Below are 19,664 nucleotides of genomic sequence, written 5' to 3'. Positions count from 1 at the left end.
CTTTTCACTCCACAGCCTACAATCACATACCTTTTCACTCCACGGCCTACAATCACATACCTTTTCACTCCACGGCCTACAATCACATACCTTTTCACTCCACGGCCTACAATCACACACCTTTTCACTCCACAGCCTACAATCACATACCTTTTCACTCCACGGCCTACAATCACACACCTTTTCACTCCACGGCCTACAATCACACACCTTTTCACTCCACAGCCTACAATCACACACCTTTTCACTCCACAGCCTACAATCACACACCTTTTCACTCCACAGCCTACAATCACACACCTTTTCACTCCACAGCCTACAATCACATACCTTTTCACACCACGGCCTACAATCACATACCTTTTCACTCCACGGCCTACAATCACATACCTTTTCACTCCACGGCCTACAATCACATACCTTTTCACTCCACGGCCTACAATCACATACCTTTTCACTCCACGGCCTACAATCACATACCTTTTCACTCCACGGCCTACAATCACATACCTTTTCACTCCACGGCCTACAATCACACACCTTTTCACTCCACGGCCTACAATCACACACCTTTTCACTCCACGGCCTACAATCACACACCTTTTCACTCCACGGCCTACAATCACATACCTTTTCACTCCACGGCCTACAATCACACACCTTTTCACTCCACGGCCTACAATCACATACCTTTTCACTCCACGGCCTACAATCACACACCTTTTCACTCCACGGCCTACAATCACATACCTTTTCACTCCACGGCCTACAATCACATACCTTTTCACTCCACGGCCTACAATCACACACCTTTTCACTCCACGGCCTACAATCACATACCTTTTCACTCCACGGCCTACAATCACATACCTTTTCACTCCACGGCCTACAATCACATACCTTTTCACTCCACGGCCTACAATCACATACCTTTTCACTCCACGGCCTACAATCACACACCTTTTCACTCCACGGCCTACAATCACATACCTTTTCACTCCACGGCCTACAATCACATACCTTTTCACTCCACGGCCTACAATCACACACCTTTTCACTCCACGGCCTACAATCACACACCTTTTCACTCCACGGCCTACAATCACATACCTTTTCACTCCACGGCCTACAATCACACACCTTTTCACTCCACAGCCTACAATCACACACCTTTTCACTCCACAGCCTACAATCACATACCTTTTCACTCCACGGCCTACAATCACACACCTTTTCACTCCACAGCCTACAATCACATACCTTTTCACTCCACGGCCTACAATCACACACCTTTTCACTCCACAGCCTACAATCACATACCTTTTCACTCCACGGCCTACAATCACACACCTTTTCACTCCACAGCCTACAATCACACACCTTTTCACTCCACGGCCTACAATCACATACCTTTTCACTCCACGGCCTACAATCACATACCTTTTCACTCCACGGCCTACAATCACATACCTTTTCACTCCACGGGGAGTTGAGATGTATCAGGGTGTTGCGTTCCCTCCTCCAAGAGGCGTACGATCAAATATTTCCTAAATATTTGATCAATTCAACATATTCACTCATATCTCCTCGGTGACATAGCTGATGCCCCCAAACAATGTAAAGGGTTTTGAGAAAAGTTGTAAAAGTGCTATTTGAATCCAATCCAATAGCATCATTATTCATATCATGTGATATCATTGATAGCATTAGATATATATATATATATAGATAGATAGATAGATAGATAGATAGATAGATAGATAGATAGATAGATAGATAGATAGATAGATAGATAGATAGATAGATATGGATTACTCCGTGCTTCTAGACTATTTCTTGGCTTTGAAATAACTCAAAAAGAGAGCAAACATTTTTTTAAATACGTATCTTTATTCCTCTGTACAAAAATCCTTATCATCATCAGGTTAGGGACTGGTCTGTTTGTAGTATTGTATAATATAATACTGTACATCACTTTGCACTTTACAATATAGAACGGAGCATTTACACAATTACTGTACATGGGGAGGTTCCAACACATTGGGTTGTGATAACATTGGGTTTCACTATTATAAGGCCTTCCACCAGGAAACAGCAGGTTGACATAAACACTTACTGATCACAAGATACTGTGGAGTCTCTGCTGAGAACACGTTCATGTTCTCCTGTTGAAGAGAGACAGGTTCATGTTCTCCTGTTGAAGAGAGACACGTTCGTGTTCTCCTGTTGAAGAGAGACACGTTCGTGTTCTCCTGTTGAAGAGAGACAGGTTCATGTTCTCCTGTTGAAGAGAGACACGTTCATGTTCTCTTCTTGAAGAGAGACAGGTTCATGTTCTCCTGTTGAAGAGAGACACGTTCGTGTTCTCCTGTTGAAGAGAGACACGTTCGTGTTCTCCTGTTGAAGAGAGACAGGTTGTCTATAAGACAGCATGATTTAGGTGTGACCACGTCACCAGTCTGAGGGAAGGGATGTAGTCTACCACCTCAGGTCCAGTGTTGTTCTAGATATTGGAACATGATGCTCTTTTAATTCCTCATGTTTTTCCCCAGAGGGGCCAGGAGAGAGCTGGCTTTCTCCGAACACAACAGGACAGAACTGTGCTATTTTAGATCTGTGTGTGTGTGTGTGTGTGTGTGTGTGTGTGTGTGTGTGTGTGTGTGTGTGTGTGTGTGTGTGTGTGTGTGTGTGTGTGTGTGTGTGTGTGTGTGTGTGTGTGTGTGTGTGTGTGTGTGTGTGTGTGTTCAGCAGTAGCCATCCATGCAGCCTGTTCTCTCTTCTCTTTCCACGTGGTCTCAGCAGCTCTCTCGCCTTCTCCATCTCTCTCCGTCTCTCTCCGTCTCTCTCCATCGACATCTCTCCGTCTCCGTCTCTCTCCATCTCCGTCTTTCTCCCTCTAAATCTCTCCGTCTCTCTCCGTCTCTTTCCGTTCACATATCTGTCAGACAGACAGTCGTTAGCATACAGTTATGTGTGTGCGCATGTCTACGTCTCTGTGTGTTCTCTGAAACAGCACTGCCTCTCTGCTGATAGTGGTATCAGTGATAGTCATGTACTATAGACTACTATCACTGGAGGGTGTATAGATAGCCCACCTCAACCCTGCAGACATGGAGCTGTGATTTAGCTGGATACTGCATATAGACACAAGGGGAGCTGTGATTTAGCTGGATACTGCATATAGACACTAGGGGAGCTGTGATTCAGCGGGATACTGCATATAGACACTAGGGGAGCTGTGATTCAGCGGGATACTGCATATAGACACTAGGGGAGCTGTGATTCAGCGGGATACTGCATATAGACACGAGGGGAGCTGTGATTTAGCTGGATACTGCATATAGACACTAGGGGAGCTGTGATTCAGCGGGATACTGCATATAGACACTAGGGGAGCTGTGATTCAGCGGGATACTGCAGGGATGACACTAGAGGAGATATGGGATTCAGCTGGACACTGCATATAGACACTAGGGGAGATATGAGATTCAGCGGGACACTGCATATAGACACTAGCGGAGCTGTGATTCAGCGGGATACTGCATGTAGACACTAGGGGAGCTGTGATTTAGCTGGATACTGCATATAGACACTAGGGGAGCTGTGATTCAGCGGGATACTGCATATAGACACTAGGGGAGCTGTGATTCAGTGGGATACTGCATATAGACACTAGGGGAGCTCTGTGATTCAGTGGGATACTACATATAGACACTGGGGGAGCTGTGATTCAGCGGGATACTGCATATAGACACTAGGGGATCTCTGTGATTCAGCGGGATACTGCATATAGACACTAGGGGAGCTCTGTGATTCAGCTGGATACTGCATATAGGCACTAGGGGAGCTGTGATTCAGCGGGATACTGCATATAGACACTAGGGGAGCTGTGATTCAGCTGGATACTGCAGGGATGACACTAGAGGAGATATGAGATTCAGCTGGATACTGCAGGGATGACACTAGAGGAGATATGAGATTTAGCTGGATACTGCATATAGACACTAGGGGAGCTGTGATTTAGCTGGATATTTAGCTGGATACTGCATATAGACACTAGGGGAGCTGTGATTTAGCTGGATACTGCATATAAACACGAGGGGAGCTGTGATTCAGCGGGATACTGCATATAGACACTAGGGGAGCTGTGATTCAGCGGGATACTGCATATAGACACTAGGGGAGCTGTGATTCAGTGGGATACTGCATATAGACACTAGGGGAGCTGTGATTTAGCTGGATACTGCATATAGACACTAGGGGAGCTGTGATTCAGCGGGATACTGCATATAGACACTAGGGGAGATATGAGATTCAGCGGGACACTGCATATAGACACTAGGGGAGCTGTGATTCAGCGGGATACTGCATATAGACACTAGGGGAGCTGTGATTTAGCTGGATACTGAATATAGACACTAGGGGAGCTGTGATTCAGCGGGATACTGCATATAGACACTAGGGGAGCTGTGATTCAGCGGGATACTGCATATAGACACTAGAGGAGATATGGGATTCAGCTGGACACTGCATATAAACACTAGGGGAGATATGAGATTCAGCGGGACACTGCATATAGACACTAGGGGAGCTGTGATTCAGCGGGATACTGCATATAGACACTTGGGGAGCTGTGATTCAGCGGGATACTGCATATAGACACTAGGGGAGCTCTGTGATTCAGTGGGATACTGCATATAGACACTAGGGGAGCTCTGTGATTCAGCTGGATACTGCATATAGACACTAGGGGAGCTGTGATTCAGCGGGATACTGCAGGGATGACACTAGAGGAGATATGGGATTCAGCTGGACACTGCATATAGACACTAGGGGAGATATGAGATTCAGCGGGACACTGCATATAGACACTAGGGGAGCTGTGATTCAGCGGGACACTGCATATAGACACTAGCGGAGCTGTGATTCAGCGGGATACTGCATGTAGACACTAGGGGAGCTGTGATTTAGCTGGATACTGCATATAGACACTAGGGGAGCTGTGATTCAGCGGGATACTGCATATAGACACTAGGGGAGCTGTGATTCAGTGGGATACTGCATATAGACACTAGGGGAGCTCTGTGATTCAGTGGGATACTACATATAGACACTGGGGGAGCTGTGATTCAGCGGGATACTGCATATAGACACTAGGGGATCTCTGTGATTCAGCGGGATACTGCATATAGACACTAGGGGAGCTCTGTGATTCAGCTGGATACTGCATATAGGCACTAGGGGAGCTGTGATTCAGCGGGATACTGCATATAGACACTAGGGGAGCTGTGATTCAGCTGGATACTGCAGGGATGACACTAGAGGAGATATGAGATTCAGCTGGATACTGCAGGGATGACACTAGAGGAGATATGAGATTTAGCTGGATACTGCATATAGACACTAGGGGAGCTGTGATTTAGCTGGATACTGCATATAGACACTAGGGGAGCTGTGATTTAGCTGGATACTACATATAAACACGAGGGGAGCTGTGATTCAGCGGGATACTGCATATAGACACTAGGGAGCTGTGATTCAGCGGGATACTGCATATAGACACTAGGGGAGCTGTGATTCAGTGGGATACTGCATATAGACACTAGGGAGCTGTGATTTAGCTGGATACTGCATATAGACACTAGGGAGCTGTGATTCAGCGGGATACTGCATATAGACACTAGGTGAGATATGAGATTCAGCGGGACACTGCATATAGACACTAGGGGAGCTGTGATTCAGCGGGATACTGCATATAGACACTAGGGGAGCTGTGATTTAGCTGGATACTGAATATAGACACTAGGGGAGCTGTGATTCAGCGGGATACTGCATATAGACACTAGGGAGCTGTGATTCAGCGGGATACTGCATATAGACACTAGAGGAGATATGGGATTCAGCTGGACACTGCATATAAACACTAGGGAGATATGAGATTCAGCGGGACACACTGCATATAGACACTAGGGAGCTGTGATTCAGCGGGATACTGCATATAGACACTTGGGGAGCTGTGATTTAGCTGGATACTGCATATAGACACTAGGGGAGCTGTGATTCAGCGGGATACTGCATATAGACACTAGGGAGCTCTGTGATTCAGTGGGATACTGCATATAGACACTAGGGGAGCTCTGTGATTCAGCTGGATACTGCATATAGACACTAGGGGAGCTGTGATTCAGCGGGATACTGCAGGGATGACACTAGAGGAGATATGGGATTCAGCTGGACACTGCATATAGACACTAGGGGAGATATGAGATTCAGCGGGACACTGCATATAGACACTAGGGGAGCTGTGATTTAGCGGGATACTGCATATAGACACTAGGGGAGCTGTGATTCAGCGGGATACTGCATATAGACACTAGGGGAGCTGTGATTCAGCGGGATACTGCATATAGACACTAGGGGAGCTGTGATTCAGTGGGATACTACATATAGACACTGGGGGAGATATGAGATTCAGCGGGATACTGCATATAGACACTAGGGGAGCTGTGATTTAGCTGGATACTGCATATAGACACTAGGGGAGCTGTGATTCAGCGGGATACTGCATATAGACACTAGGGGAGCTGTGATTCAGCGGGATACTGCAGGGATGACACTAGAGGAGATATGGGATTCAGCTGGACACTGCATATAGACACTAGGGGAGATATGACATTCAGCGGGACACTGCATATAGACACTAGGGGAGCTGTGATTCGGCGGGATACTACATATAGACACTGGGGGAGCTCTGTGATTCAACGGGATACTGCATATAGACACGAGGGGAGCTCTGTGATTCAGCTGGATACTGCATATAGACACTAGGGGAGCTGTGATTCAGGGGGATACTGCAGGGATGACACTAGAGGAGATATGGGATTCAGCTGGACACTGCATATAGACACTAGGGGAGCTGTGATTCAGCGGGATACTACATATAGACACTAGGGGAGGTCTGTGATTCAGCTGGATACTGCATATAGACACTGGGGGAGGTCTGTGATTCAGCTGGATACTGCAGGGATGACACTAGAGGAGATATGAGATTCAGCTGGATACTGCAGGGATGACACTAGAGGAGATATGAGATTTAGCTGGATACTGCATATAGACACTAGGGGAGCAGTGATTCAGCGGGATACTGCATATAGACACTAGGGGAGGTCTGTGATTCAGCTGGATACTGCAGGGATGACACTAGAGGAGATATGAGATTCAGCTGGATACTGCATATAGACACTAGGGGAGCTGTGATTCAGCGGGATACTGCAGGGATGACACTAGAGGAGATATGGGATTCAGCTGGACACTGCATATAGACACTAGGGGAGATATGAGATTCAGCGGGACACTGCATATAGACACTAGGGGAGCTGTGATTCAGCGGGATACTGCATATAGACACTAGGGAGCTGTGATTCAGCGGGATACTGCATATAGACACTAGGGGAGCTGTGATTCAGTGGGATACTACATATAGACACTGGGGAGCTCTGTGATTCAGCGGGACACTGCATATAGACACTAGGGAGCTGTGATTTAGCTGGATACTGCATATAGACACTAGGGGAGCTGTGATTCAGCGGGATACTGCATATAGACACTAGGGGAGCTGTGATTCAGCGGGATACTGCAGGGATGACACTAGAGGAGATATGGGATTCAGCTGGACACTGCATATAGACACTAGGGGAGATATGAGATTCAGCGGGACACTGCATATAGACACTAGGGGAGCTGTGATTCGGCGGGATACTACATATAGACACTGGGGGAGCTCTGTGATTCAACGGGATACTGCATATAGACACGAGGGGAGCTCTGTGATTCAGCTGGATACTGCATATAGACACTAGGGGAGCTGTGATTCAGGGGGATACTGCAGGGATGACACTAGAGGAGATATGGGATTCAGCTGGACACTGCATATAGACACTAGGGGAGCTGTGATTCAGCGGGATACTACATATAGACACTAGGGGAGGTCTGTGATTCAGCTGGATACTGCATATAGACACTGGGGGAGGTCTGTGATTCAGCTGGATACTGCAGGGATGACACTAGAGGAGATATGAGATTCAGCTGGATACTGCAGGGATGACACTAGAGGAGATATGAGATTTAGCTGGATACTGCATATAGACACTAGGGGAGCAGTGATTCAGCGGGATACTGCATATAGACACTAGGGGAGCTCTGTGATTCAGTGGGATACTGCATATAGGCACTAGGGGAGCTGTGATTCAGCGGGATACTGCATATAGACACTGGGGGAGGTCTGTGATTCAGCTGGATACTGCAGGGATGACACTAGAGGAGATATGAGATTCAGCTGGATACTGCAGGGATGACACTAGAGGAGATATGAGATTTAGCTGGATACTGCATATAGACACTAGGGGAGCTGTGATTTAGCTGGATACTGCATATAGACACTAGAGGAGCTGTGATTTAGCTGGATACTGCATATAGACACTAGGGGAGCTGTGATTTAGCTGGATACTGCATATAGACACTAGGGGAGCTGTGATTCAGCGGGATACTGCATATAGACACTAGGGGAGCTGTGATTTAGCGGGATACTGCATATAGACACTAGGGGAGCTGTGATTCAGCGGGATACTGCATATAGACACTAGGGGAGCTGTGATTTAGCGGGATACTGCATATAGACACTAGGGGAGCTGTGATTCAGCGGGATACTGCATATAGACACTAGGGGAGCTGTGATTCAGCGGGATACTGCATATAGACACTAGGGGAGCTGTGATTCAGTGGGATACTACATATAGACACTGGGGGAGCTCTGTGATTCAGCGGGACACTGCATATAGACACTAGGGGAGCTGTGATTCAGCGGGATACTGCATATAGACACTAGGGGAGCTGTGATTCAGCGGGATACTGCATATAGACACTAGGGGAGCTGTGATTCAGCGGGATACTGCATATAGACACTAGGGGAGCTGTGATTTAGCTGGATACTGCATATAGACACTAGGGGAGCTGTGATTCAGCGGGATACTGCATATAGACACTAGGGGAGCTCTGTGATTCAGCTGGATACTGCATATAGACACTAGGGGAGCTGTGATTCAGCGGGATACTGCATATAGACACTAGGGGAGCTGTGATTCAGCGGGATACTGCATATAGACACTAGGGGAGCTCTGTGATTCAGCTGGATACTGCATATAGACACTAGGGGAGCTGTGATTCAGCGGGATACTGCATATAGACACTAGGGGAGCTGTGATTCAGCGGGATACTGCATATAGACACTAGGGGAGCTGTGATTCAGCGGGATACTGCATATAGACACTAGGGGAGCTGTGATTTAGCGGGATACTGCATATAGACACTAGGGGAGCTGTGATTCAGCGGGATACTGCATATAGACACTAGGGGAGCTGTGATTCAGTGGGATACTACATATAGACACTGGGGAGCTCTGTGATTCAGCGGGACACTGCATATAGACACTAGGGGAGCTGTGATTCAGTGGATACTACATATAGACACTAGGGAGCTGTGATTCAGCTGGATACTGCATATAGACACTAGGGGAGCTGTGATTCAGCAGGATACTGCATATAGACACTAGGGGAGCTGTGATTCAGCGGGATACTGCATATAGACACTAGGGGAGCTGTGATTTAGCGGGATACTGCATATAGACACGAGGGGAGCTGTGATTCAGTGGGATACTGCATATAGACACTAGGGGAGCTGTGATTTAGCGGGATACTGCATATAGATACTAGGGGAGCTCTGTGATTCAGCTGGATACTGCATATAGACACTAGGGGAGCTGTGATTCAGCGGGATACTGCATATAGACACTAGGGGAGCTGTGATTCAGCGGGATACTGCATATAGACACTAGTGGAGCTGTGATTCAGCGGGATACTGCATATAGACACTTGGGGAGCTGTGATTTAGCTGGATACTGTATGTAGACACTAGGGGAGCTGTGATTCAGCGGGATACTGTATATAGACACTAGGGGAGCTGTGATTCAGCGGGATACTGCATATAGACACTAGGGGAGCTCTGTGATTCAGCGGGATACTGCATATAGACACTAGGGGAGCTCTGTGATTCAGCTGGATACTGCATATAGACACTAGGGGAGCTGGGATTCAGCGGGATACTGTAGGGATGACACTAGAGGAGATATGGGATTCAGCTGGACACTGCATATAGACACTAGGGGAGATATGAGATTCAGCGGGACACTGCATATAGACACTAGGGGAGCTGTGATTCAGCGGGATACTGCATATAGACACTAGGGGAGCTGTGATTCAGCGGGATACTGCATATAGACACTAGGGGAGCTCTGTGATTCAGTGGGATACTACATATAGACACTGAGGGAGCTCTGTGATTCATCGGGACACTGCATATAGACACTAGGGTAGCTGTGATTCAGCGAGATACTGCATATAGACACTAGGGGAGCTGTGATTCAGCGGGATACTTCATATAGACACTAGGGGAGCTGTGCTTTAGCTGGATACTGCATATAGACACTAGGGGAGCTGTGATTCAGCGGGATGCTGCATATAGACACTAGGGGAGCTGTGATTTAGCTGGATACTGCATATAGACACTAGGGGAGCTGTGATTCAGCAGGATACTGCATATAGACACTAGGGGAGCTCTGTGATTCAGCTGGATACTGCATATAGACACTAGGGGAGCTGTGATTCAGCGGGATACTGCATATAGACACTAGGGGAGCTGTGATTCAGCGGGATACTGCATATAGACACTAGGGGAGCTGTGATTCAGCGGGATACTGCATATAGACACTTGGGGAGCTGTGATTTAGCTGGATACTGCATATAGACACTAGGGGAGCTGTGATTCAGCGGGATACTGCATATAGACACTAGGGGAGCTGTGATTCAGCGGGATACTGTATATAGACACTAGGAGAGCTCTGTGATTCAGCGGGATCCTGCATATTGACACTAGGTTGAGATCTGTGATTCAGCGGGATACTGCATATAGACACTAGGGGAGCTGTGATTCAGCGGGATACTGCATATAGACACTAGGGGAGCTCTGTGATTCAGCGGGATACTGCATATAGACACTAGGGGAGCTCTGTGATTCAGCTGGATACTGCATATAGACACTAGGGGAGCTGTGATTCAGCGGGATACTGTAGGGATGACACTAGAGGAGATATGGGATTCAGCTGGACACTGCATATAGACACTAGGGGAGATATGAGATTCAGCGGGACACTGCATATAGACACTAGGGGAGCTGTGATTCAGCGGGATACTGCATATAGACACTAGGGGAGCTGTGATTCAGCGGGATACTGCATATAGACACTAGGGGAGCTCTGTGATTCAGTGGGATACTACATATAGACACTGAGGGAGCTCTGTGATTCATCGGGACACTGCATATAGAGACTAGGGTAGCTGTGATTCAGCAAGATACTGCATATAGACACTAGGGGAGCTGTGATTCAGCGGGATACTGCATATAGACACTAGGGGAGCTGTGATTCAGCGGGATACTTCATATAGACACTAGGGGAGCTGTGATTTAGCTGGATACTGCATATAGACACTAGGGGAGGTGTGATTCAGCTGGATACTGCATATAGACACTAGGGGAGCTGTGATTCAGCAGGATACTGCATATAGACACTAGGGGAGCTCTGTGATTCAGCTGGATACTGCATATAGACACTAGGGGAGCTGTGATTCAGCGGGATACTGCATATAGACACTAGGGGAGCTGTGATTCAGCGGGATACTGCATATAGACACTAGGGGATCTGTGATTCAGCGGGATACTGCATATAGACACTTGGGGAGCTGTGATTTAGCTGGATACTGCATATAGACACTAGGGGAGGTGTGATTCAGCGGGATACTGTATATAGACACTAGGGGAGCTGTGATTCAGCGGGATACTGCATATAGACACTAGGGGAGCTGTGATTCAGCGGGATACTGCATATAGACACTAGGGGAGCTCTGTGATTCAGCGGGATACTGCATATAGACACTAGGGGATCTCTGTGATTCAGCTGGATACTGCATATAGACACTAGGGGAGCTCTGTGATTTAGCTGGATACTGCATATAGACACTAGGGGAGCTGTGATTCAGCTGGATACTGCATATAGACACTAGGGGAGGTCTGTGATTCAGTGGGATACTGCAGGGATGACACTAGAGGAGATATGAGATTTAGCTGGATACTGCAGGGATGACACTAGAGGAGATATGAGATTTAGCTGGATACTGCAGGGATGACACTAGAGGAGATATGTGATTCAGCTGGATACTGCATATAGACACTAGGGGAGCTGTGATTCAGCGGGATACTGCAGGGATGACACTAGAGGAGATATGGGATTCAGCTGGATACTGCAGGGATGACACTAGAGGAGATATGGGATTCAGCTGGATACTGCAGGGATGACACTAGAGGAGATATGGGATTCAGCTGGATACTGCAGGGATGACACTAGAGGAGCTCTGTGATTCAGCTGGATACTGTATATAGACACTAGGGGAGCTGTGATTCAGCGGGATACTGCAGGGATGACACTGGAGGAGATATGGGATTCAGCTGGATACTGCAGGGATGACACTGGAGGAGATATGGGATTCAGCTGGATACTGCAGGGATGACACTAGAGGAGATGTGATTTCCAAATGGCACCCTATTCCCTTTAGGGATGTACTACCCCATAGGGCTCTGGTCAAAAGCAGTGCACTATACGGCTTGTAGGCTACTGGCTACTTGCCGCTCTACATGTTAACATCTCAATGAAAAGGGGAATGAATAATATTAAAGGCCTAACCAGCAGTAAATAGTGCAGGCCACTGAGGCCAGGTAGTAGGTTTCACTGTGTGGGGACGGCAATAGAAGTTCAGCTGGCATAGAAACACTAGACTAATGGAATATAAGGAGATTGAAACACTAGACTAATGGAATATAAAGAGATTGAAACACTAGACTAATGGAATATAAAGAGATTGAAACACTAGATTAATGGAATATAAAGAGATTGAAACACTAGACTAGTGGAATATAGGGAGATTGAAACACTAGACTAATGGAATATAAGGAGATTGAAACACTAGACTAATGGAATATAAGGAGATTGAAACACTAGACTAATGGAATATAAAGAGATTGAAACACTAGACTAATGGAATATAAGGAGATTGAAACACTAGACTAATGGAATATAAAGAGATTGAAACACTAGACTAATGGAATATAAGGAGATTGAAACACTAGACTAATGGAATATAAGGAGATTGAAACACTAGACTAATGGAATATAAAGAGATTGAAACACTAGACTAATGGAATATAAGGAGATTGAAACACTAGATTAATGGACTATAAGGAGATTGAAACACTAGACTAATGGAATATAAGGAGATTGAAACACTAGACTAATGGAATATAAGGAGATTGAAACACTAGACTAATGGAATATAAGGAGATTGAAACACTAGACTAATGGAATATAAGGAGATTGAAATACTAGACTAATGGAATATAAGGAGATTGAAACACTAGACTAATGGAATATAAGGAGATTGAAACACTAGATTAATGGAATATAACATTTACATTACATTTAAGTCATTTAGCAGACGCTCTTATCCATATAAAGAGATTGAAACACTAGACTAATGGAATATAAGGAGATTGAAACACTAGATTAATGGAATATAAAGAGATTGAAACACTAGACTAATGGAATATAAAGAGATTGAAACACTAGACTAATGGAATATAAGGAGATTGAAACACTAGACTAATGGAATATAAGGAGATTGAAACACTAGACTAATGGAATATAAGGAGATTGAAACACTAGACTAATGGAATATAAAGAGATTGAAACACTAGACTAATGGAATATAAAGAGATTGAAACACTAGACTAATGGAATATAAGGAGATTGAAACACTAGACTAATGGAATATAAGGAGATTGAAACACTAGACTAATGGAATATAAGGAGATTGAAACACTAGACTAATGGGATATAATGGCATTGTCAGGTTGTGCTCAATTTTTGTTTTGTTTTAAGATGCATACCAGCTAGTTCCCGGTCCAAACTGTCGATGAATCTCTGTAGGTCTTCTGTGTCTCCCATTCTGGCTGGAGACAAAAAGGAGAGCATGTGAGAAGGAGAAAAGGAGAGCATGTGAGAAGGAGAAAAGGAGAGCATGTGAGAAGGAGAAAAGGAGAGCATGTGAGAAGGAGAAAAGGAGAGCATGTGAGAAGGAGAAAAGGAGAGCATGTGAGAAGGAGAAAAGGAGAGCATGTGAGAAGGAGAAAAGGAGAGCATGTGAGAAGGAGAAAAGGAGAGCATGTGAGAAGGAAAAAAGGAGAGTGGTTGAAAGGAACATTTCTGTGGAGAGATTCAGCAGTAGCAGCTCTATGTTCACTGGCATTTCCTCCTTTGGACCAGAGCAGGAAAAGTGATCCAACTCACAGAATTATATAAGAAGAACCTGCATCCCAAATGGCACCCTATTCCCTAGTGCCCTTAGGGCCCTGGATAAATGTAGTGAACTATATAGGAAATAGGGTACCATTTGGAACACAATGAAGGAGTCAGGACACAACCCCTGGTTTAACCAATATAGAAAATAAAATGCACATACTCTTATTCAGCTGGCTTTATAAAAAATCACATCTTAAACAGCCCATAATGTAAAACTCCACTGAGCCAATGAGACGCCTGCAGCACACCTCAGACTGACCGTCATGGATCTTACAGTGTTATATTTAGCTTATGTATGGCTTATGAATACTTTATGTCATGCTATGTATGTCTAATGCATGTCTTAAGTCGTGTTATGTATGTCTAATGTATGTCTTAAGTCGTGTTATGTATGTCTAATGTATGTCTTAAGTCGTGTTATGTATGTCTAATGTATGTCTTAAGTAGTGTTATGTATGTCTAATGTATGTCTTAAGTAGTGTTATGCATGTCTTAAGTAATGCAATGTGTGCCAGTATAATGGAGACAGACAGACTGGTGCCCCTAAACCAGCACTCTGTGGTCTTTCCATTAACATTATTCCTTCATCTACATTAGACAATGTAGACTCTTTCACCTAGCCACACACAGCTGCTTCTACCTCCCCCCAACTCCTCTCTCCTCCCCTCAAACCACTCTCTCCTCTCCTAAAACCACTGTCTCCTCCCCTCAAACCACTCTCTCCTCCCCCCAACTCCTCTCTCCTCCCCTCAAACCACTCTCTCCTCCCCCCAACTTCTCTCCTCTCCCCTCCAGACACTCTTCTCTCCCCTCCAGACACTCTCCTCTCCCCTCCAGACACTCTCCTCTCCCCTCCAGACACTATCCTCTCCCCTCCAGACACTCTTCTCTCCCCTCCAGACACTCTCCTCTCCCCTCCAGACACTCTCCTCTCCCCTCCAGACACTCTCCTCTCCCCTCCAGACACTCTTCTCTCCCCTCCAGACACTCTCTCCTCCCCTCCAGACACTCTCTCCTCCCCTCCAGACACTCTCCCCTCCCCTCCAGACACTCTCTCCTCCCCTCCAGACACTATCCTCTCCACTCCAGACACTCTCTTCTGATCAGTGGTACATTATTTAACCATTATACCAACCCTAGGCCACCACCACACACTGACACACAAACCTTTACCAACCCTAAACCCCCACCACACACCTATACCAACCCTAAACCCCCACCACACACCTATACCAGCCCTAAACCCTAAACCCCCACACACCTATACCAACCCTAAACCCCCACCACACACCTATACCAGCCCTAAACCCCCACACACCTATACCAACCCTAAACCCCCAACACACACCTATACCAACCCTAAACCCTAAACCCCCACACACATATACCAACCCTAAACCCCCAACACACACCTATACCAACCCTAAACCCTAAACCCCCACACACATATACCAACCCTAAACCCTAAACCCCCACCACACACCTATACCAACCCTAAACCCTAAACCCCCACCACACACCTATACCAACCCTAAACCCCCACACACATATACCAACCCTAAACCCTAAACCCCCACCACACACCTATACCAACCCTAAACCCCCACCACACACCTATACCAACCCTAAACCCCCACCACACACCTATACCAACCCTAAACCCCCACCACACACCTATACCAACCCTAAACCCCCACCACACACCTATACCAACCATAAACCCCCACCACACACCTATACCAACCCTAAACCCCCACCACACACCTATACCAACCCTAAACCCCCACCACACACCTATACCAACCATAAACCCCCACCACACACCTATACCAACCCTAAACCCCCACCACACACCTATACCAACCCTAAACCCCCACCACACACCTATACCAACCCTAAACCCCCACCACACACCTATACCAACCATAAACCCCACTCCCCAACCCCCAGATGACGCTCAATAGCCCTGCAGGAGACAGGCTGTAGAAGCACAGCAGCCCAGCTTTGTTTTGTAAACTCAACTCAATGGTGATCGATGGTAATGCACTAATTATCTGTGTAAAAGTAATATTGAATGGACTGATAATGATCTCCTACTGCAGTGTTTCCCAACCCTGGTCCTCCAGTATCCCCAACAGGAAGCCGTTTCATTGTAGCTCTTGACAAACACCCCTCATTCAACTCATTGAGGGCTTGATAATTAGTTGACTAAATGTGTACTGTTCGGAGGTGCTTGAGGACCAGGAAATACTGTGCTACTATGACTCTAGCTGGTCAGATAGCTCAGAGCTAGTTTAGATGGTCCACTGATGGGTTGAGATGTAGTGGTATAAGTCTCTTACCTTTGGGCGTCACTGTTATGCCTGCAGTGTGGAGCTCTTCTTCGCTGGTGTTCCAACTGTTACCCAGAGACACCTCACTGCCTGGAGGGAGGGATGAGCAAGAGAGGGACAGACAAGGTTAGACCATGTGGAACAACTAATATTTACCATCTTAGTAGACACTTTTATTCAAAGCAACTTACAGTCTTGGATGCCTACCTGGCATTGCTGTCATGCCCTGGCCATAGAGAGGCTTTTATTCTCTATTTTGGTTAGGCCAGGGTGTGACTAGGGTGGGCATTCTATGTTCATTTTCTATGTTTTGGATTTCTGTGTTTGGCCATGTTTGATGTCACCTGAGTCAGCTCTCCATACTCATCCTGAGGTGCGTGCTAGCCATCTGGTGAAGACTGTGCCAGCCTCCCGCACCAGGCCTCCTGTGCGCCTCCCTAGCCCTGCACGTCCTGTGCCAGCTCGGCGCTACAGCTCTCCAATACGTGCTCTGAGCCTGGTGCGCTACATTCCAGCTCCCTGCATCTGCCGGGCTAGGGTGAGAATCCAGGACGGATGGTGCCAGTCCTGCTCTACAGACCTCCAGTGCGTCTCCTTGGGCCAGGATATCCTGCGCCGGCGTTGCGCACTGTGTCTCCCGTGTGTCTGCACAGCCCAGTGCATCCTGTGCCTGCACCCTGCACGTGCCGGGCTAAAATCACCATCCAGCCAGGACGGGTTGTGCAGGCCCTTAGTTTGAGACCTCCAGTACGCCTCCACGGCCCGGTCTATCCTGTGCCTCCTCTAAGGACCAGGCTGTCTCTCCGTCTCCTCCCTCCAGGTTCTCCCGCCTGTCCGGCATCGCCCGCCTGTCCGGGGCCCGCTGTGAGGGTCCCCAGGGTCCGGGTGGGCCTTCTTTACGCCACCTAAGTGGGCCAAGCCGAAGGTGGAGCGGGGTCCACGTCCCGCACCAGAGCCGCCGCCGTAAAGAAGGGCCACCCGGACCCTCCCCTTTAGAGTCAAGTTTTGCGGCCGGAGTCCGCAACTTTGGGGGGTACTGTCACGCCCTGGCCATAGAGAGGCTTTTATTCTCTATTTTGGTTAGGCCAGGGTGTGACTAGGGTGGGCATTCTATTTTCATTTTCTATGTTTTGGATTTCTGTGTTTTACCATGTGTGGTTCTCAATCAGAGGCAGCTGTCTATCGTTGTCTCTGATTGAGAACCATACTTAGGTAGCCTTTTTTGTTTAGTGTTCAGCTTCACCATTAAAATGACGAACAGGTACCACGCTGCTGTCTTCCACCAACGGACCATTCTGACAGCTAATGTTGAATATAACTTTCAGATTGAATAAGCTAATGCAACTCTTCATCCACAGACAGTCATGCACATCCATTCCATGTAATGGAGCAAACCAAACATGCATTAGTTGAAATGGTGTTATTTTGTGTTCCTTTCTATTTTCATGTTACTCTCTATTTTCATGTAAAGTTGATGCATGTTCATGAGCCGATGATGTCACCAGAGAAACCTGTCAAGTGTGGGTTGACCGTGGCTGCCCACATGCGTATTCTCCCGCTATACCACATCTGAGTCACCGTTCACGCATAAACAACACGCGCCCTCTTCCACCTATATAATGGACACATAACAACGACCATAACGGTTTAGACCTGAAGGCTACTCACTGCAGTCACTATTGTCCTCCACGCCGCTGTCGCTGACCACTGAGCCCTCGTCCCCAAGCCCGGTGCGCCGTTTGGCTTCAGACAGGAGCCGCTCGTATGCGTACGGGACGCTTTGTGAAGGCTCTCTCAACTCCTCAACCACATCAGCGAACTCCTGGAGCAGATCAGTTAGCTCCAGCTCCAAGTCTGATAGGGGATTTCGAATATGGTTTTAGTTAGAGTGAGAATAATTCAATTCGTGATTGAATATAATAACTTTACACGTGTATTTTAATTAGCCTATTAATAATAGACTTAAAGTGATTAACGTCAAAAACGAAATAACCGATACCAAACTAAATCAGGCTATTTGAAATCGATCCAGATTAAAAATCTACACCAGCAGGACTAAAATGCAAGAAAAAAACGTTGCAATAATCAATAGCCTAGTGATAAACATGTCACATCAAGCCAACACTCAGAACCCACCTGAAAAGTTGTCTGTGGGCATTCTGAAGTTTTCTGTAGACATTCTGAAAAGCGGGAATAATGCGTCGATGACTAATAGAATACTTAAACTGTTCAAGATGTCAAGTTTCAAGTGGACACATGGGGTCTTCTGTTTATAAAGCCTCCTTAGACTCTACTCACAACGGGTCGCGCTCTGCAGCACCCAATCAGATCACTGCGTGCGCGGCGTCTGTGGTTACAATAGTGAGTGAGGGAAAAAACAAACGTAAACGAATGAACGGAACAGTCTCAGAAACCCCAAAATAGACTCTTATGCAACTCGGAGACATCTTTCTGATGGGTTTTCCATGCGTCACAGAAATCCTCTCTTTGCTGCCAATTCAGTCTAGAGTTTAAAGGAAATTGACGAATGGAATAATGAAATTTTGCAAAAAGATTTTGTCTATGAGTTCAACCATTATGTAGTAAATGGTATGCCTACTGTTTCCTATTATCTATTATAAACAGCCAATCTGGCTATCCTACTACTGTTTCCTATTATCTATTATAAACAGCCAATCTGGCTATCCTACTACTGTTTCCCAGGAAATAACCTTTATTAACAAAACCTCACTGTAAAATTCTATTCATGAAGTTCGTTTTTATCATTATTTTTGAAAATTAAGCCCAAACCACAGTAACTGTCAAATGTTTGG

The 19,664-nt window shown here is 46.4% G+C and overlaps 1 protein-coding gene across 1 annotated transcript; it reads right to left on the bottom strand.

Moving 5' to 3' along the window:
* Positions 1-1,870: 1,870 nt before the first annotated feature.
* LOC127928748 (regulator of cell cycle RGCC-like) lies at positions 1,871-19,193 on the bottom strand. The gene is made up of 5 exons (XM_052516097.1): positions 18,988-19,193; positions 18,520-18,705; positions 16,861-16,941; positions 14,107-14,169; positions 1,871-2,938 (listed from the first exon to the last, which is right to left on the bottom strand). The coding sequence occupies exons 1-5, from the start codon at positions 19,028-19,030 to the stop codon at positions 2,931-2,933; spliced, it is 381 nt and encodes a 126-aa protein (XP_052372057.1). The 5' UTR covers positions 19,031-19,193; the 3' UTR covers positions 1,871-2,930.
* Between the last annotated feature and the right edge of the window lie 471 nt (positions 19,194-19,664).

Source organism: Oncorhynchus keta, chromosome 4 (genome assembly GCF_023373465.1).
Source record: "Oncorhynchus keta strain PuntledgeMale-10-30-2019 chromosome 4, Oket_V2, whole genome shotgun sequence".
Lineage (NCBI taxonomy): Eukaryota > Metazoa > Chordata > Actinopteri > Salmoniformes > Salmonidae > Oncorhynchus > Oncorhynchus keta.
The sequence above is the reverse complement of the archived record's forward strand: the minus strand, read 5'-3'. Positions and strand labels throughout refer to the sequence as shown.